At 42.3% G+C, this 20,545-nt stretch overlaps 1 protein-coding gene across 3 annotated transcripts; it reads right to left on the bottom strand.

Annotated features, from left to right (window-relative positions):
• Positions 1-1,653: 1,653 nt before the first annotated feature.
• On the bottom strand, positions 1,654-12,282 carry TSEN2 (tRNA splicing endonuclease subunit 2). 3 transcript variants are annotated; one of them, XM_080350371.1, is made up of 12 exons: positions 12,097-12,282; positions 11,483-11,678; positions 10,595-10,676; positions 8,862-8,898; positions 6,775-7,297; positions 6,589-6,666; positions 5,968-6,018; positions 5,147-5,285; positions 3,676-3,712; positions 2,924-3,035; positions 2,215-2,304; positions 1,654-1,864 (listed from the first exon to the last, which is right to left on the bottom strand). In XM_080350371.1, exons 2-12 carry the CDS (start codon positions 11,654-11,656, stop codon positions 1,805-1,807), a joined length of 1,383 nt encoding a protein of 460 aa, XP_080206497.1. In that variant the 5' UTR covers positions 11,657-11,678; positions 12,097-12,282; the 3' UTR covers positions 1,654-1,804. The 3 variants fall into 3 exon arrangements, with proteins under 3 accessions (XP_080206497.1, XP_080206498.1, XP_080206499.1); XM_080350372.1 differs by lacking the exon at positions 1,654-1,864 and having other exon boundaries at positions 2,241-2,304; positions 2,919-3,035; XM_080350373.1 differs by lacking the exons at positions 1,654-1,864; positions 2,215-2,304; positions 3,676-3,712 and having other exon boundaries at positions 2,941-3,035.
• Between the last annotated feature and the right edge of the window lie 8,263 nt (positions 12,283-20,545).

Raw genomic sequence — 20,545 nt, 5'->3', positions numbered from 1 at the left:
AAAGCTATTATGCAATCAACATTTTCAGTTTGCTTCTTTCCAGTAGGAACATACTAAATGAAAGCAAAGACGAGCAAATCTTCCACTTGGAATTGTGTGTAGTCTCCTGCATTCACGACACGATTTTACAATCTGAACTGCTTAAGTAAACAAGATTGTGGTTTTGTGTTTGGTGGGCCTGAGCTCACAGAAGTTTGACCAGCCCTGCAAAATTTCCTGCAGCCAGAAGGCAAAACTCCTTTTACAGTGAGTGGCAACAGCACAAAGAAAATCCAGAACAGTGTAACTGCCACCAGCTGTAATGCATCATTACAGTTGCAGCAAATGTGTTCTCATGACACAGGGAAATAATAACAGCACAGTGAAGCAAGGAAGCCTCTTGATCAAAGACTATGATGGAAAGCAAATGCCTGAACCTAGAGCAGCAGTACTTAAAATGCAGCATAGCTGATACTGAAACCTCCTGGCTTGACTTGAAAGACAGTTGGATACCTGCTGGGGTGGTTTGTTTGTTTTCTAAACGCAGCTTAGCAATAGCAAATCTGGCATTTAGGAACCTGCAATCTAGATGATTAAGTCTTAGAAAAAAGCAGCAGCAGGTACCTAGTGTGGCACGGCAGAGCTGCGCAGCACGGGCCGAACCTCACTACACACTAACGCAGCGGTGTCTCCGTCTTTTTAACATATGACAGGGCAAAGAACTACGAGTGTGCTATGAAAAAAAAATGCAGACTGTTGTAGCTGCTGGATAACAGAGAAAAAAGCAAGGAATGAACGTGTGACTTCTAGTTGCCAAGCTAGAGAGACTGACTTCCTCTCACTACCTCAGCAAACTTCTATGCTGTAACCCATGTTTAACAGAAGTAAAGGGCACCAAGATGCAGTCAGGGCAGCCTGGGGGCACAGTTAGGCCCTTGCTTTTGAGGGGGAATCTTATGCTGCAAATCCCAAGGGAAGTAAGACATCTCACCGCAACAGGGAAAGGTGCCCCGGCACTCCCTGCTGCCTAACGCCTTTGCTGTCAGCTGCCCACACCCCAGAATTCATTTAAATCCTTGCACAATCTGGGCAAAGTTCCTCAGTTCTGAGCAGTGCTTGTGAGAATAAGCACTTTCAGCTGGGACCACAAACAGCAATGTGTTACAATGCTCAAAATCGCAACAAGCCAATCTCTTCCCATACTGCAGTTTGTGCACCTTCATGAAGGCCACAAAGTCAGTTTTCGGTTGAATTAGAAGGGTACCATTGGTACCGCAAAAGGTTCTTTGACTCACTATAATTAAGTTAAAAAACAGCAGCAAACTTGAGGACTATCAAGGTTAAGTCCTCATTTCTGAAGAATTGTAGGGCCCTGTGCTGAGCTGCAAAGGGAAGTCAGCCTTACAATCCCCAAATTCGACTCAAGAATCTGTGAGGAATTTGTGGAAAACCGTTTGATCCCTCATTGCTTCAGCTTTCAGGCAGACACTGTGGGCTGGGACACGCGTGGCTCTGCAGGCCTCTAATCACCACAGTCTAGCCATCAATGTATGTCAAAGATACATATTTGTAAGCTTTAAGGAAACAAGTATTTTGAGTTGGGATACACCTTTAATTTTTTTCCCTTCCTATGCAGTTCAGTTATGTTTTTCAATACAACATTCTCAACAGTAAAGAGGATATACCTCATTTTAAATAGCATTTATACATACCAACTCAGTATGTTGATAGAAACTGTTCTGAGGTAATGGTTCATCATGAGAAGATCAGGTAAAAAACAATTAAGATGTGGTTTCAAAATAAAAAGCTTCTCCTCTGCAGTCAGTTAAAATTCATCTTGCTCGCTGCGCTCACGGGAAGAAACCCAGCGACTTACAATCAGCTCCTGAAATAAAAAAAAGCAACTGTTATGGAAGTGGGAAGTTAAAAAACACCACCACATTTTTCTCCATTTTTTAATATACATGAACCTTACAGTCTCCATAGGTACCCCTGTGTCCCCATGCAAATGCTTACATTCACTGTAGTAGCAACACCAACATTTAGAAGATCTGAAGTATTTAAAGAGCCTGTAATGCGCTTCTCATGCATTGGGGCACAAAGGAATCTTGTTTATTTTACTGCAGCTATGCCTGCAAAAACCAAAGCGTGCTGAAAGAGCAAATGACAATTCAGGGGGCTCTTACAGTGAGCGATCCAGCTGCCCCAAGGCAAAGAAGATGAAGAATTATTCACCTGAACCTTAATTCTTTTCATACATTCTGGTGTCGACATCTCTTTTTCAGTCATGTCAGATGGTCTGATCATATAGCATAACATCAGTTCCTGTTGGCAAATGGAAAACATGGATAGATTAATTCCAACCGATTCCTTTCTATACTAGTTTTAGCTGAATTAGAAATGCAGATACCAAGTTTCCTAGAAGATGCCTTCTGCAAACCAAGCTAGGGGAGAGCTGTATAAAATGCACATCTCATTTTTCTTATCAAAGCATAATACTGCTATCAGATAAAGTAGAATTGCAATACAACACCTGAGCAATACAGCTATGAGTACAGAAGGGCCATGTCTGAGGTTCTATCACAGAGAAAACGTTTTAGAAACTTTCAGTTTCACTGTTCAAAAGAAAATCCTGGTAGATGGAGAGAGCTTTAAAACAGAAGTGGCAAGCAGGAAAGACCTGTCCCTTCCTGTCCCTTAGGTCTTCCTTCTGCTCCTCACACAACTTTTAATGTTCCCACAGGTGACAGAACTTTATTAAGCTTCTTCCAGAATTCATCTGGATATTGACAAAGGAACCCCCTGTTTGCCTACTGCCAACTCAACCTGTTAGATCAGAAGGAGAAGGATTCTCTTTCCAGCCTCACTCCAACGCCCTGTTCGTTGGAACTAAACTGTACATTTATCTTTTTAGAGCCATTTTAAACCCAACATCTTACCTTACCTTAGAAGCACTAGCAGTGGTTCTGTTCAAGCCAGACAAGGACTTCCAGCTGAGTGGTCTGCGAAGAGAACCTTCAAAACTATCATCAACTAATTCAGCAAGGACAGAGTAACTGGAAAACAAAGCAGACGGGACAATTCACAGAGAGAAAACCACCATATTAGGAATATCATGAAACTTAAGAATTAAAAGCCTAAAATTTGTGTTAATATGTCAGTGGGCAGTGAGCAAATTTTGAAACTTGAGTCTCTTTTTACTAAGCAAAGAGGAGAAAAGATGAAGCTGTGAATATACGGGGACTTTCCCTCCCCACCCTTCTACTGATGTTTGAGCATGCTCTTAGGAATGCCAATCTGACATTCACAATCAATTTATCATCTAGGAGTTCAACCTGGCTTGCTAGCAAATAAAGATAATTATCATCCCTTAACAGCCTTTTTCTCCCAAATTACATAAATTATCCATACAATTTCTTTTTAAAAGTCAATATTACTAAATCAAATTACTTTCTTGAGTGTATTCACCACATGAGTGCTAAAAATGCTCATTCCAACTTTTAATTTGTGATGTTTTATTACTGTTATATGAATTCAATGAAATTGTGTTATTTAATACCGCTGCTAAGAGGACTTTTGAATAGCCAGTATGAATGTATCTGGCAAAGGGTTTTTAGTGAAGAATATGTGCTTAACCAGTGAGAGAAATATACTAATTTGAAACTAAGAAATGAGACAGAAACATGAGCTTCAAACCTTGCATGATAGAAGGGGGGGCCTTTTCGATAGAGCACTGAAATGAAAGAGAAGCACCTTAGTTAGATAATCTGAGTTTCTATCCGAGTTTAATACCTGGGTCCAAAAATATTTTCAAATGTTCTCTTAAGTTTTAATGAAACAAGACAAAACGTCAACACCTCTGAATTCTGCTCAGAATTAAATTGTCCCAGCAAGTGGAGAGAGAGGGAAGAGACAAACCCCGCCATGGGAGCAGCAGGGTGGCTCAGGGCAGTGGCAGGTAGAAGACAAAGTCAAAGGACAGATAGCAATTGCCATGGCAAACAGTTTAGGATGGAATTTTTCTGCAACTGACTCATGATTTTAACGCTGTATTCACAATCGAAGTTAAGCCACTGGAGTACATGTGAAAGATCCCAATAAGCCACCGAGTTTCTGCTTCAAACAAGCATTTTCCACAAGTTTTAGGAGAGGCAAAGGGCACAAGTTCTTAAATGCTGCCCACCAGACCCCCTAGAAGTTCCTCCTCTAGCCAAGATAACACAAGACTTATGGCGGCTGCTCTGCTGTAACAGAGCTAAAAAGTTTCGTGTCCTCTCTTCCATTGGTCACGAGCTAGTAAGAGGGGACTTTAACTAGCGCAGGTTATCCTATACAGCTGCCCAGACCCTGTTAGGAAAAGGACGATCAGCATTTAATTCCAGCAACAACCATGATTTGCAAATGATGCAATTGCAATTAATACCAATCCTACAAAAGTATTGCCAAAGAACAAGAAGCCTGCGGAGCTCAGGGGTAAGAGCTCCCACTGGTCTAAACTAATCCCCCACTAGTCTAAACTAATCCACTTCCTTTGTCTGGCACAAATCCAAAGGCAGTGATACACTAAACAACAAAGGCCAGAACACAAAAGAAGGGTGAACAATTTCACGTATACACCAGGTGCTCAATAGCAAAACCCCATCTGCAGCCCAAGGTACTAAGAACAGAGATGGTGAATTCAGCCAAATCTACACATTGATCTAAAGGACCAGCTCAGCACAACCTCCATGTACTCAAATACATGAACCCCTAAATTATAAAACTGCTTCAGCAGTATTAAAACATTTGCTGGTTTGTGTGCATACATTAAAATATATCTCCCTTTATGCACATTTTCCTGTAACAACACGTGTTACTGTACTGTTTATGTTGACATGAGCTGAATGTACTTCTTGAATTACTAAGCAAGGGATTATGGATGCTACCGATTATTTCTGTAAGATTAAAAACTCCAACATTAGCAAATAAGCAAGTCCCTTCCCCCTCCTCTGACCCAAGAGAAAAAACAACATACAAACAGACTTAGCAGTAAGCTGAGCAAAAGCCCGGCTTCCATTAAATGAATCATGAGATGCATGTACTTTGCTCAGCTTTGGCACTGGAGTCTGGCATTGCCTGAAGAGAAGGTGGATGCAAATGATCCCATTTTTGTAAGGAAGCTACTCACAGAGATCTGTTCCATACTTGAGTCCGACTTTGGGAACCCAGCCCTTACTGCGGAAGTAGTGGTACGCCATGTACGTCGTTTTAAAGTTGGGCTTGACTTCGCTGAAAACTTCCCATAGCTTCAAAATAGTTAGGGGCTCCTAAAAATCACAACCAAAGGCATTAATATAACTATATAATACAATATAAATACTGTGCATATAATACAGTATAAATACTGTGTATATTAGAGCATAACAGCCAAATATCAGAAATCACAGTCTACCACTAAGAGTGTGAACTTTGGGCAATAAAGACACAATTCTTAAACATAAGACAGAAACCTGCTACTCCATGGAGTGGTTTTTTTTAGCATTTCACAATCAGTCCCATAATGCTCTTGTTTAAAGGAAAATATGTTAAATTTTGAACTAGACACATAGGTTTCAATTATTTTGTCATTACATTAAAAGTAGCTTGATATAGATCAATGCTTACTCCGAAGAATTCTCCTGTTTCAGGAAGGAGAGAGTATTCACATTATTCCTTACATACTTGCTTTCCCCATATTTCCTGCCTAAATTATGAGAAAAACCCTTCTCTGCAGGACTGTGCTTAGCTAAATTTGCCTTAGTAAACATAACACTTTCAGACCAGTATTTAATAAACAGAAATATGCTTACTTATAACAAAAACTTCCTAATTAGTCTGTTTGGTATTTCCTCCTTCAGAAAATAAAATAAAATAAAAATAAAATCCCGCCAGTGTCAGTAAACATTTCAGACCAAAACATATCCAAACTAATGATATCCACAGAAATCCAAAATTAATCCCATCTCTTACCTCACCATAATAAATACTCAAACATCCCAGAGCATACACCAAGAAAAAAGCCTGAAAAATAAAAATAATGAGTTTAACTATAGCTAGACTCCACCTGTAGTTTACATTCCATTCAAGAACGAGGGCTCCGATTCATTTTATACAAGAATCCTGATGTCACCAAGAGCAACAAGTTGCCTGAAAGTTTCCTTAGAGATTTGTCTTCATGACCTTCACATTTCAACAGACAAAGCACTACAACAAGTCCATGCACTTGCTGCCGACTCCTGAAGGCACTGTGTTAAAACTAACACGTGAATATATTTAGAAGCAGCACAATCAACGCAGGATTTATACAAATGTTATATTCCTGGTATTTCTATACTTAAATCCTATCAGTCCTGTCCTTGTCAGTGGGATTATTCATATAAATTGATTGGGATTGGACCATTCATATATTTTTTAACCATATCACGTAACTGTCTCCAGTTATTAAAAATATGTTTAATGACTAAGACAGTCCAAATACTTTAGAGACAACGGAGAACCCTGTACTTTAGAAGCAGGTATTAAATTACATTGTAATACAGCTTAATGTTTACTTTTCAGATTAAAACAACTTGCACTGTACTTGAAACGTACCTCTTCCAAGCTGAGTTGTAAATATTCAGAAATGCTAAATGGATTTCTTCTGCATACTAGTTTTTCCTTCTTGACAAGCTACGAGAAAGAATTAATATATTACTAAACCTAGATAAAATACTGAATTCTGAAAATAGCACTGATTATATAACTTTACTAAAAGATTAGGATGCTCCTCATCCTTACATTTTCTTGCTCGTGAGCAGAGTCACCTTCTGGATGTAAACTGCCTTCATCTTCCTCTTCCACCAAGACGTATTCTGGAGCACATTCTTTTGACTCGATCGTCTCACAGGACCGTTGCTCCACGCTCTCCTTCTCCTCACAGCCACAACACACGAGAAAACCGTGCTCCTGGCAGGACGCTTCGGCTCTCTCTTTTGAGTCCCCTTGCTGCTGTTCTTTAGAGCCACATACAGCCACAGGAGCACACGCCGGGTCCCCTTCCAAACGGGCTTGCTTGCAGCCAGCATTCTGGTTCTCAGCACTCAGGGCTCCTACATTTCCAGTATCTGTAGAAGACTGTCTGGAAAGTTCTGTATTTGGGCCCATTCTGTTGCAATTATTTCCGGTTGGCTCGGTTCCATCCTCTTTTAACAATGGCAGCTCAAGAGGCTTCGTGTAATTTTCAAGAATTCTGGTAACCGAGCCGTCATCGAATCCTTGCTCTTGCAAAATACTTTTAGCCCACTGAACACGCCGCTGGTACCTAGTGAAATAAATGAGAAGTTCTAGGGTGTTACATGTTTTATTTAGCACCTTAAAAAAAGATGACTCAACACAGTTCACAAAGCAAACCTGAACACGCCGCCCAATAAGCGCTATGCAAAATACAGCACACACAATGGAACAGGACTCTGGTCTTCGAGAAGCTGCAGATGCAGTTATTGATCACCAGGATTCTGCTCCCCTCTTTGACTTTGTTTTGCATTTTAAATTTCTGTGTCAACAAACACCGTTACAGACTGTGGCACAATGAATACTGCTACAGAGCTGCAAGAAAAACTTCACCAAGCAAAAACTCCTTCCTTCCACAGAAGCCTTAAACCTGAATTTCTTTCAAAAACATCTTGGTATCAGAGCTTGCATGGTTAAAACACGCAACAAGACTTTGCATACATATCTCTCACACACTTCATCTATTATGCAGCTAACTACAACTTTGTTGCAACTATCTTTGAAGTAGCAATGGTGTAGCCAAAAGCACCAGCATAAAAAACTTAAGCAGCAACTACCTTCATTTTCACATCCCTGAGAAATAACGATAATCCCATCAGTGAGATAGTAGCTGGAAGTTGTAAGTATTCCTAATATTTTTCAATTATGATAATCCTAGTTGTGAGTTTTTAGTTCCCCTTCAATTATTTCTCCTTGAAAGATAACAGTAATATCCAGTCAAAGACATTTATCTTCATTTTGTGAAAGTTACAGGTAGCTGAGTGCAGCTGTCGTTATTCAAACCTGGACAACTCCAATCCAATATTCTTTATTTCCCCAGATAAAATCCTAACACAGCAAATACAGACCAGGTAATGAGGAACTGCAAAGATAATTAAATGCAAATTTCATATGTCAACACAAAATGTGAGTCCCTCTGAAGTCTCATAATAAAGCCATATGATTCAGTGCTGTACTTCTTGTTATAAAAAAGACTCCTATTTGTCCTGTGATTTAATTACCATATAGTTTGCACTTACAGATCTCTCCTGAGACAGATCATGACGCAGCTTCTGCACCAATGCAATGACACTTTGATGCTCAGCTGTATTTGCTGACACACGAAGCATATCTGCACACAGGAATAACTGTAGTAGCAGTAATATTGCTGCTGTTTGCCTTACCTAAAGTTGAGGACTGATGGAGCTTAATTTTTAAACTTTTTTTTTTTTTAAGATATCATAGGATTAAAGCAAACAGAGTAACTAACTTGCATACTCTTGCAGTTAGTACATATACCATTTAAGCAGAGCAAAATAAATATTTTAAGTAGCCTGCCTCAGAAACACCTATTTCTCCTCCTCAGCTAAATAACAAGTTTATTATGGTTGATGTTTTAATGAATTAGTTATCCATACTATTACACTATGCATTCTCTCAATCCTGGCTTCTAGGCAGCAATTAATACTGCAAGCTTACATGAAAAACCATGCTGAATATCATCTACCCTATTTCTGCAAGTCACCAGCATGCACACAACCAACTATCTGAAAAACAGCAAGATAAAACATAAACCAGAATCATCTGGGTAAAAAGAAAAAAGTAAACGAACTTACTTTTTTGATGTAATTATAGGCATGTTTATGTTAGCACCTGTAAAAAGAAAAATCATGCATTATTTCACCAATATAAAAATGTTATTTTGAGTGTTGAGGCAATCTGCAGTCTAATATTTAAGGACATTTTCAATCCTCTATGCCATTTTGGCCCTACATGTATTAAAGAAGGGCACAGCAGAACTAGAAAAGGTACAGAGATAAAGATTGAACACCCTCCACAAGCAAAACAACTAAATACACTATTTTTCTCCAACCTGTAAAAAGAGTAGACCAGATGTAATTAGCTATAAGCAGATTAAAAATGTCACATATCCTTGCCCCATGATTTCATGGACACTAAAATTTACAGATTAAAATTAATAAAAACTGTACAGTTATAGGAAGAAAAGTCCAGGGGTGATACCTTTAATTACAGACTTCCTATGCAACAGGCCAGTGAAGGCTGGAGAACACACTGAGGAGCTATCAACACATTCACTGGCCCTGTATTTTCCTGGGAATCTGGTACCGGCCATCAGCAGAGACAGATCCTTGATCTGACCCAGTACAGAGATTATTTTCTGTGTGTAACTTCTAAGTACATATCTTCAATGAGTGAAAGAGTGAAAAGTACTATCAGAATAGCTGAACTGAGGGAGTGCGGTCTGGATGAGCGGGTAGTGAGGTGACTGTGAACTGGCTGAAGGGAAGAAGCCAGAGAGTTGTGGTCAATGGGGCAGAGTCCAGTTGAGGCCTGTATCCAGTGCAGTGCCTCAGGGGCAGTGCTGGGACCAGTACTATTCAATATATTCATCAATGATTTGGATGAGGGAACAGAGTGACTGTCAGCAAGTTTGCTGATGACACCAAGCTGGGAGGAGTGGGTGACACTGGAAGCTGTGCTGCCATCAGAGACCCGGACAGGCTGAGAGCTGGGCGGGGAAAAATGTAATGAAATAGAACAAGGGCAAGTGTAGAGTCTTGAATCTGGGCAGGAACAACCCCAGGTTCCAGTGTAAGTTGGGGAATGACCTATTAGACAGCAGCATAGGGGAAAGGGACCTGGGGGTCCTGGTGGACAGCAGGGTGACCATGAGCCAGCACTGGCCCCTTGTGGCCAGGAAGGCAAATGGTACCTGAGGTGGATTAGAAGGGGGTGGTCAGTAGGTCAGAGAGATTCTCCTGCCCCTCTGCTCTGCCCTGGGGAGACCACACCTGGAATCTTGTGTCCAGTTGTGGCCCCTCAGTTCCAGCAGGACAGGGAACTGCTGGAGAGAGTCCAGCATAGGGCAACAAAGACGATTAAGGGAGTGGAGCATCTTCCTTATGAGGAAAGGCTGAGGGAGCTGAGGCTCTTTAGCTTGGAGGAGACTGAGGGGTGACCTCATTAATGTTTACAGATATATAAAGGATGAGTGTCAGGAGGATGGAGCCAGGCTCCTCTCGGTGACAACCAGTGATAGGACAAGGGGCAATGGGTACAAACTGGAACACAAAAGGTTCCACTTAAATTTGAGAAGAAACTTGTTGGGGGTGAGGGTGGCAGAGCCTGGCCCAGGCTGCCCAGGGGGGTTGTGGAGTCTCCTTCTGTGCAGACATTCCAACCCGTCTGGACACCTTCCTGTGTAACCTCATCTGGGTGTTCCTGCTCCATGGGGGGATTGCACTGGATGAGCTTTCCAGGGCCCTTCAACCTCTGACATTCTGGGATTCTGTGAATAGCGATGGAAGTACAAATGGGCACAATTTACCTTGCCACTTAGTAACCAGCGAAGGTTCTGAAATGCTGTGCACCGGGCGACTTCTTGAAAGGATACCTTTTCCAAAATAGCCCTTTAGAGAAAAGGAAAAAGCCTTATTATATCACCACACGAAAGCAAACTTCTTTCCAAATAGAAAATGTTTACTGTGAAGACCAGCTGAAAAAAAAATAACTGAAATTCTGCAGCATTTAAGCTATGCCTGAAGCTTGGTGCTTAGCTTCTGATAACTAGTTCAATACCAAACACGTGCACTCGAAGATTTAGCCAGTGGAGGGTGTTGGGTCTTTTTCCTCAGTTCTAAATATTTGTCAGTCGATGTCTCCAAGCAGACTTTTGAAAGCAGAGGCAGAAGAAACCACCTGTGTATCAAAGCTGTGACAATGCATAACAGAAAACAAAAAGATGGATAAAACTACTGGGCAAGAATGGTGGTGAAATAGTACTTGGACGTAAGAAGCTTAATGTAGCTTATTTTACTCAGAAAGAAATCCCTCTGATACTAAAAGAATTACACAAGCATTTATAAAGCATTAATATTCCAATCTCCTGATCTTTAAAAATATAAAATGCTTTTGCAAGGTTGCATAAAATGTTGAAAGAAGAAATAAACATAACAAACATGAAGCCTTTGCAGCTGTTTTTTATAGCTCACAACATAATTTCATTACAAAATGTATTTGCTGGGATAAGAATGAAATAATTTTTATGTTTGATACAGAATATATGTTTGGTACTGATTTCAGGAGAGGAGGGAGAAATGGAAAATTATTGGTGGCTAAAGAGCAAGTAAACCATAAAGGCAGGCAGATTTTAACAAGTATTATGCTTTACCGACATTTAAAACACTAAAAATAGTGTGCAAACAGGGTACAGCACCTTGTTATACAGCTGCTCAATATCTTCAGGGTTCCTCACAATAACGTTGTTGTTAATGATTTCAGCCCGGCACATTCTGAAATCCTTCCCACCTACATCCACAGGAAAGGGAGCATCGTATGTCTCAAAAACTCTTCTTTTCCTTCTTGGGGGATGAAAAACTGCTTCTGCCATTTCCTAAAATTAACGTTTTCTCCTAAAAAGCGGAAGGAAAACGTTTAAAGCTCAGGAGCCACAGTTCACCTATTTTTCCATGTTTCAGTAATCTTCCCCTCCCAGCAGCAAAATAGCAATAAATCCTACAGAATAACCCAAGTTTAATTCTATAACCATTATACAGACAAACACAAGCAGCGATTTGCCAGCGTTTTCTGTTCGTATTTTCTCGCGGGCACCGCAGTCTGCCCTGCACACCAGGGGATCGTTCTCAGACAAGCGTTTATAAAGTGAACTTAAGATGAAAGGCGAGCACATCAACTGCTGAAAACGTTTCAAGAATAAAGCAAGACGAATGAGTAGAATAGGAGAAACCACAGCACAAAAGCGCCTAAAAATAAACTGTTTTGAATAATTATGGGAATACTGAAGAAGGAGCAGCAGCTTGGCAGATTTACCAGGGAGCGGGACAGAGCCCGAGGCCCCCTGGGAACGCGGGCCCCGGTTCCCCGCCTGACAGAGCCGCCGGGCGCTCCCCGTGCCCCGCTGCTGCCCGGGCCTGGGAGAGGCCTCAAGGCCAGGCCCGTCCCCGCCGGGCCCATCGCCGCCCGCCCGGACCGCGGCGCTGCGGCCGCGGCAGCAGCCCCGCCGCGGGGCCCAGGGCCGGCAGCGCGGCGCCTCCCGCCCGGCCGGCCACCCACGCAGCGCCCGGCCCGGCCCGGCGCCGGCAGCCCCGCCCGGGGCGAGCTGCTGGGAGCCGGCGGCCACAGGCCCGGCGCCGCCGCTCGCCCGTCGCCATGGCGACCGCGCGCCCCACGCACCCGTCACCGCCGCGCGAGGAGGCCGCGCGCGCCTCACCGGCAGCGTCGCACGAAGAGGCCGCGCGTGCGCGGGGAGACGGCGGGCGGGGGCGCCTCGCGGGTGGCCCCGCCCCCCCCATCCCGTTGGCGAGAGGGCAACGCGCGGCGGGAGCCGGTTGTGGGGGCGCGCGGGGCCGCCGGGGGCGGGGCGAAATGGGCGCTGGGAGGGGATCGGTCCCATGGGTGTGAGGGGCGTGTCCCCAGTGTCCCCGTGGATGTGAGGGAAGTGTCCCCATCGATCTGAGGGGAACGTCCCCAGCGCTGTGAGCGGAGTGTCCCCATGGATGTGAGGGGAGTGTCCCCATGGATGTGAGGGGAGTGTCCCCATGGATGTGAGCGGAGTGTCCCCATGGATGTGAGGGGAGTGTCCCCGTGGATGTGAGAGGCGTGTCCCCATGGATGTGAGGGGAGTGTCCCCATCAGTCTGAGGGGAGTGTCCCCATGGATGTGAGAGGAGTGTCCCCATCAGTCTGAGTGTTCCCATGGATATGAGGGGAGTGTCCCCATCAGTCTGAGGGGAGTGTCCCCATCGATCTGAGAGGAACGTCCCCATCGCCGTGAGGGGAGTGTCCTCATCAATGTGAGGGGAGTGTCCCCATGGTTCTGAGGGCTGTGTCCCCATGGTTGTGAGCGGAGTGTCCCCATCGATGTAAGGAGAGTGTCCCCGTCGACCTGGGGATCGTCCTCAGCGCCGTGAGGGGATCGTCCCCATCGGTCTGAGGGGATCGGATCGTCCCCCGCGCTGTGAGGGCCGGTCCTGCCGCAGGTCCCCGCGGGTGTCGCCGCCTCCCCGGTGTGCGCGGGGCCGGCGGGGCCGTGCGGACGCGGCTGCCGGGCGGGAGCGCCAGGCCGCGCTGCCCGGGGCCTCCGCAGCGCTGCGCTCGTGTCCGTGCAACCGCCGGCTGCAGAGACCTCCCCTGGCTGCAAACCCACCGTGCCGGCCGTTAATAAAGTGAGCGAAAAACGACATTTGGTGCGGAACACCCACCCTCAAATGAGTTACGAGCTTCTTAATGAGGGGCATTTGAGATATATGGGTGGATGGAATTTTATAGCTGTGGGAGGTGAGGCGGGGATATCATTTTCAGCTTGGAGCAATTGTTTTTGGCTCTGTAACAAACCCTTGACATGGCCCTGACTCATATAACTGCCTGGGATAATGCAGTGGGACTGACAGGACTTGTTAACAGAGGTAATTGTGACGGTGCAGCTTATTGCCAGAGCTGGATTCAGGACGACGTGATGGTGCAATTTTTTTAAAAAAGCGTCTGAATAAAATGTGAGGCATTTTCAGTAGCTAGTGAGGAGCAAGCATCCCTTTTTCTGTTTTCATACACAGTGAACTTGTTACCAGTTCGAGCCTTGCTCATCGACTTCACAGTCACACAGGCAACTACAGTGCAATAGTTTTTCTTATTTTCAGGTTATTTTGTGAAGTACCGCTACCAAAGAAAGAGGATGAAGACATTTTGGCTCCAGGGGTGCAGACAGTAGAAAAATCTGTCTGATTTTCAACAGTGAGATCAGCGAAGTCACCGGTGGAAGCTGTGAAAATACATCATTCTTACGAGCTATTTTATCTCTCATTCCCATTTTCCTTACAGACCAGTGAGGCACAGGGAGGGCAGTAATGGTTATAAGGCTACAGAAGAAATGTAACACAAAACACGAGAACACTAAGCTAGTGTTCTTACAGTTATTTCCCACAGAGGTCGCTTTATATACCATCTAATGACTGTTAATTTATTTTGAACATTGGTTGATTCACATACAAAATGTTGAAGTTAAACCACAAAGGATGCTGTTGTATTCCTGTCACCAAAGCACACAGCAATGCTGTGATCAATTCAGGTTCCTTCTTAGAGCTCTGCCATTAAAACCCCCTTGAGTTAAAGTATTCTAGTGAAAAACATGAAAGTAAGCCAATATCAGAGGTGTCACCCTGTCTCAAAATTCCTTCTAAATGTGTCAAATCTCATCTAAATGGAAATGGAATTTATCTATGCTAGATACATCTATATTTTATCATTGTGCAGACACATTGCTGTGAGACATAGATTACAGTGAGCAGCAGACAAAACATAAAAAAGCGATGGGTCAGTTCCTTTCCTTCGCATTTCCTTATCTTCCCAGAGCCTTGAGAGGGAAACCGCAGCGTACGCCACTCCGTCAATGAACCAAATCACACTCATGTTTCTTCAACCAAATATCTGCTCCCGTTTCTGATTATAGGCCCAGATTGTGCTTCAGCCAGACATTTTGCTATCTGAAGGACAAGCTGTCTGTAAGATGAGTCAGGCCAATTTTTTTTTTAGAATATCAATAATTGTACAGACACTTTCACAAATATCTGGATCTCCCTTTTTATGATGAGAAGGCAAATGACAAGGTGACAGCTAAATGACTAGGCTGTAGCTCTGAAAAGCAAACCCTCAAGATGACAGTGACTCACGAACTGGGAATGAGTCAGAAATGTCATACTGCTGTCAAGAGTCAAGAAGAGAGTGACAAGAGTGACCTATGAGGAAAGACAGAAATGACTCAGTCTAGAAAAGGCAAAATGGGCAAAAGACCATTGCAAAGAGTACATAGTTGTACATGACCACCAGAAAATAACAGAAGGAGCAAGGAGATTATATTGCAAAGTAATTTTGTACCTGTGAGGTGAGGACAACACTTATTACCTATGAGGAGTGTATTATGTCCATCACTGGGAATTTTAAGCGCAGATAAGACAAATGTCTTTCATGAATGGTTCAAATTAATCCTGCCTTGAGACAGCAGACTGCACTACAAGCATCAAAAATCCCTTTCAGGGGAGCTTTCAGGATTTGTCCTTCCAGGAGCTTTTCTGATGTCTGCAGTGCGGCAGAAAACGCAATCTCGATGCTGCCCTACAGAGGCTGAACGCCTGCTGCTTCTGCGAAATCAACTTTGAGATTTCCATTTCTGTTGTACAGGCTTTCAGTTCAGGGATGTCATTATGAGAACAGATTATTTCAAGTTGTCTCTGGCTGATTCATTGCTTCTAATGCAGAATACTCAATTGCTGACTATTTCTTGATACTCAGAACAATTATTCTGTTGCTCTCTATTAAATTAAGGTCCAAACCAGTGTCCGCTTTCTGAAAAGACTTAATATGACCTTCTTTTACAAATTATGATGAGAACAACCTGGTTGTATCCCTTCAGTTCTAGAAATGCGTCGCCTTAAACTTTGACACACTTGCCTTTGCTGCATAATTCCCAGTTGGCTGTTACCTAATGTTTGCATTGTCATCCCCAGAATTTCCTACAGCATTGTCCCACTTGGGGACACCAGTGCACAGGACTAGTCCCTCAGAATGAGCAGTACGTCTTTCAGGGGGAAGTTGCTAGCTTCTGCTCAACGTTACAGGGTTTCTCAGTCAGTGGTAGAGGAGTGGAACAGAAATATAGTTACAATGGTAAGAGACGCTCTCACCATCAGGCTTATGAAACTCTTTCTGTGACCATATATGCAGAAATATCCTTTAAAATCTTCACAAGCTTTTGCAATCATGTACTCTCAGCCTTTCTCTGGTTTATTGTTTCCTTCCACAATAACAGTCATATTACAAAGTTCATCTGGAACCGTTTCGACAAAACATTCTGTTTATACAATACATTTAATATAATATTAGCGAATATTTAACAGCTAATATTAACTAATTTTCATGCTATGAAGATTCTACTGCCAGTAAAATTAAGTTGCCATATGCAGGAAAGTGCTAGAGAGTTTCGTTATCCAAGGCGATTGTTTTCTGGATGTTTGGGCACTTCTATAGGGAGTTGGGAAGTTAATTCCCAGTCCTATCTCAGCCAAAACATACAGACCAGGTACTCTTTAAATGCATATTTTACATTCTTAGGTGTATTAAAAGAAACAGAAATGTTAGCTCGTAAAACTATTTGCCTATGTAGCACTCTCAAGGAAGTTAGTCATAAAATCATAAAATGACCTATTCTTGTAGTGTCTTTAGGTAATTTTGGATTGCATAAAAAAAAAAAACCCAACCAAACAAAAAAACCCCACAACATTTTGCATAGAATCCCATGAAATTCAAGTCATGATTCATCATTAGGTTCATTTCTGTCTCTGGTTTCCACAGAATGTTCCTGTAAAGTTCTCTCATCCCATACTAGTTATAGTCTGCAAAAGAAACATTATGACACTTTCTTTTCGATAAAGCTGATTCCTTTCTCACAAGGTGATCTGAACAGTAGTGGGAGGATGTGCTGTTGTTACTTACATTAGCCAGTTCCAGTTTCCCCAGACTGACAGAAATTCCCATGGAAATTCTGGTTACATTAACTTTGACAGAGATATGGGACTGTTTTTGGAAACATTTTTAAAAAAACAACTAGGGAATAGTTTTCTTTTTTATTAATATGCAGTATCTTCATTTTGTTTATTAAAGAAATAAATCAAGGTTAGTTTCTGCTTAGTTTCAGATGGTTTTCACAGGAGACAAAAAAAGCGAAGTCAGATAAATATTGGCCAAGCATCAACTCAGTAAGAAATCCCATAATAGCAGAAATCCCGAGGTGGATGGCAATAAAGTGAATAGCATGAGAAAAGAGAACATTAAAAATGAGATGCAGTTAGCATGCTTACTTCCTATGTGGAAAATGATTTTGTGTTCTTGTGGATTAAACACACTTTGACAAGGAATTCCTACAGAACTGTCTGATCCAGCTGATATCCTGTCACATCAACCCGTGATGTGCGGGTTCTCTGCAGAAACACACTGCACAGTGTCACTTCTTTGTCCTCATAGCTAGCTCCCAATTTCTGTTACAACCTATATGCACTTGCAAATCTAAACATTCATTTTTGCTGCATCAAGGCTTTTAACACCTCTGAAATTACCACTTTCCTTTTCCCCATGGAAACTAATGCAAAAAGTCTGAGGTTGCAGTTTCAGGGAAATTAAGGGCACTTAGAACCTCTGATTTCTGGCCATCCCTTGAGATCCCATATCAGGTTTATTTACCTTTTGTTGAAGAAACATTTGTTCTTTCATGGGTCGTTAGTTTTTCTGCTTCATCAGTCACCTAGGCAAGTTGTTAAGTGACGCACAGCTTCTGTTTTGCCAAATTCTGACTCTGTCACCTTCACCTCATGCAACTAAGCAACGGGCCAGGCAGTGAAAAGCAAGGACAAAACTCCAGGCTCCAGCAAGAGAATCAGTAAAATCCATTTCTTTTTTTTCCGGATTTCAAGTGGAAAGGAGACTGTAATAATTCGATGTCTCCACTAGATGTCTATATTTCAGCAATTTTCAATTATAACTTCAATGAACAAAGCAGCCCTGTGCAAAATGCATAAAAATAGCTACGCTCCACTGAAAGATGTAAATACAAGATAGATTTTCGTATTAGTGAAGTTGTGCACCTGGCTCTTTGTCTCAAAGGCACTGAGCCTGGTGCAGAACACCCAAAAACCACCTTTCACTTTGTACATCCTACACTCTCAGAAGAAGGCCCTTCAAGGCTGGCAGGCTTTTCAGATACTGAGTATTGCCTCTCTGGTTGTATACAACCTTGTTTCTCTTATTCTTTTTCGAAGTATACGTGCTTTGAATTAACTTGTAGGAATAAACAGTTGGAAAAAGCTTTCAAGATTTTTAGTGTTGTGCTGTTGTTGTGTTTTGTTTTGTTTTCAGTTTGACTTGTAGTTTTTCTATGCAAAGTTCTTTTTTTGCATTCAGATGTGTGCAGAATCCTAAACCAGTGGCTCCGATTTTTAGTTACACCTGCATAATTGTTTAAAAATTGCTTTGTTGATTATATTTCTCTTCAAATATTGGTGACTAATATCTACCTACTTTTTCTGGTTATCTCATGGGTGTTGGAAAGCACAGTTACGCTTGAGTGCACGTAGGTTCAGTAACTGAGCAGACGCTCTTTTTTACCCTCATAATTTTCAACAGACTGTGGCCTTTTGGCCTTGGTATTCACTTGCTGAAGATGCTTTTCCTTGCTTTGGCTGGACAAGGGGACCTTTTGGCGGCTGGGAAGAGCAAGGTTTGCCCTTGGTTTTAAGCGTGTGCTCATCTGCTGCAAGAGCGGTGACTGTTGGGAAATTCCAGCTCCAGCCATCGCTTTGTCTGCGCTGGCAGAAGAGCATCTCTGCCATCGCTCTGCTCGTTTGCCTCAGCAAGGCTTTGAGTCATCTTTATCTGGCCAAATGAGTGACATTCTTACTCACTTCCTTGATTACCTGTAATGCTGCAAACAGAGATACCGGTTTTATGTCCTCTGCTGTTCTGGTGATTTGCATTCCTATTCATTAATACCAGGTCAGAGACCAGCCATGCAGTTCAAACACTAGGGAATTCCAGAGAGCTGAAATGAAGGCCTTATTTCAGATCACTGAATTCTGTTCTACGAATAACCCAGAAGAGAGACTTTGTTCACTGTTTTTCTTCTGGTTTCCAGGCGTTTTCAGTTTTGCTAAACATGAGGATGGGTTTTAGGGAAAGCTGTGTACCAGACCGTTTTAAGGCAGCTGCCAGGACCAGATGCAAACTAGGCACTAGTGATTTATCATTCCCATGGATGTGAGTGTAGCATCTAAAACTGAATTTGTGTCCAACACTTTTACCTCGCTTACAATATTAAAGAAACAGAATAGGGTTTTTTTATTATATAGCAAAATGGAAATTTGGTGTCAGTCCATTTAATCTAGACCCTGCCTGATCCAGGAATGTGCTTTAACATGGGTCTCTGCCTTTAAGCACATAAGCAATCCTACTGGATTCACATATTATCTGAAGTTATCTCAAAGCTCATCCTGAATGCTCTCTAGGTTCATATGTCATAACTGACGAAAGGACAAAATAGCAAGCAAATCAAGATAAATCCCTAAATCATCACATTCTAAGAACTGAAATAAACCAAATAAATCAATTTGTTGCCAAAAGTATATATGTTTTTAAATACAAAAAAAAAAAAAAAAACAAACCAGAACATCCTCTTATGGAATATATCCCGATCTTGAATATTTACTTTCCGTTTGTTTAATAACAGGAAAAGGTTTGTAGCTCTTTTGTTGAGTTTTACGTGTCAGCATCTTAATATTCCTATGGTATTCTTCAAACTTTTACCAGGAAAAAAAACAGTGCCATGGCCTATACTAGGAAATGTTCTGTTTATTTTAAATGCACTTATGAGCACACAAAGGCAAACAATTACCTACCATAAACCGAGGGAGCAACTGATCATGGCTTGGTGTCTCATTTGTACTTCTTTATATAGTTCCTTGGCTCATTTGCCCCTGACCTTCCTGTGTTCTGTTCTTACCCCTCTCTGTTCCTTTTGAACCCAAGGGTAGATTAAATCCTTCCTTTTCATTTCCCCATTACCTGCTGGGCTCTGCTGCTTTTGGTGCCTCAGCTGCGATGAACGTTGGGCTAAAGGTTTGTCACACATCTGTTACTGGATCCATGGGACAAGGATTGGCACTGGCATGAAGAAGTGAATCCTAAAACTGAAAAGCTGCTTTTTAAGCACATAGCCCTTCGACTAGACTTGGAAAGAAAGTACAGCAAATAGTTCTCAAAGATCCTTAGACTTCTTACAGAAATACTCTAACCTGTTTTAGCCTTGCCTGTTCTATGATGGCAGCTGCAGTAACTACAGCAAATTTTGACCTAATCATGTTAAAAAAGTAGAATAGTTATGCCACTGCAGGATAGATCAAACTAAATCAAACAGGCCAGTTCCCTTTACATAGTTATAACATGATGTAGGCTTGTTTAAACAATGAGTAAGGTACAAATAGCTAGTGACTGGATTCCCTAGGATTATAGCTGTGGGCACAGTAGTGTTTGAAATCCAGGCTTCAGATTAAAAAAAAGTAAATAACTCATAAAAGGAAGTGCAAACACTAGGAAAATCATGTTTCCATCTGTCAAGCTGTGTAAAAGACTGTCATACTGGAAAGAATGGTGAGCTTTAGGGAGGCTCCCGGGGCTTGGGCTTTGAGGACATCTTGTGTACTTGAAGTAGTTGGACAAGGATG

Source organism: Nesoenas mayeri (genome assembly GCF_963082525.1).
Source record: "Nesoenas mayeri genome assembly, chromosome: 10".
NCBI classification, from domain to species: Eukaryota; Metazoa; Chordata; class Aves; order Columbiformes; family Columbidae; genus Nesoenas; species Nesoenas mayeri.
This window is presented reverse-complemented; position numbering and strand designations above follow the sequence as displayed.

Bases quoted from the DNA above. Each gene is read 5' to 3' on its own strand.
- TSEN2 (XM_080350371.1), bottom strand. From the start codon at position 11,656: ATGGCAGAAGCAGTTTTTCATCCCCCAAGAAGGAAAAGAAGAGTTTTT. The intron at 3,713-5,146 runs GTGAGTAGCTTC...CTTTCATTTCAG, and splicing joins CAAGTATGGAACAGATCTCT to TGCTCTATCGAAAAGGCCCC. The intron at 3,036-3,675 runs GTTTGAAGCTCA...TTTGTTTTCCAG, and splicing joins CCCCCCTTCTATCATGCAAG to TTACTCTGTCCTTGCTGAAT.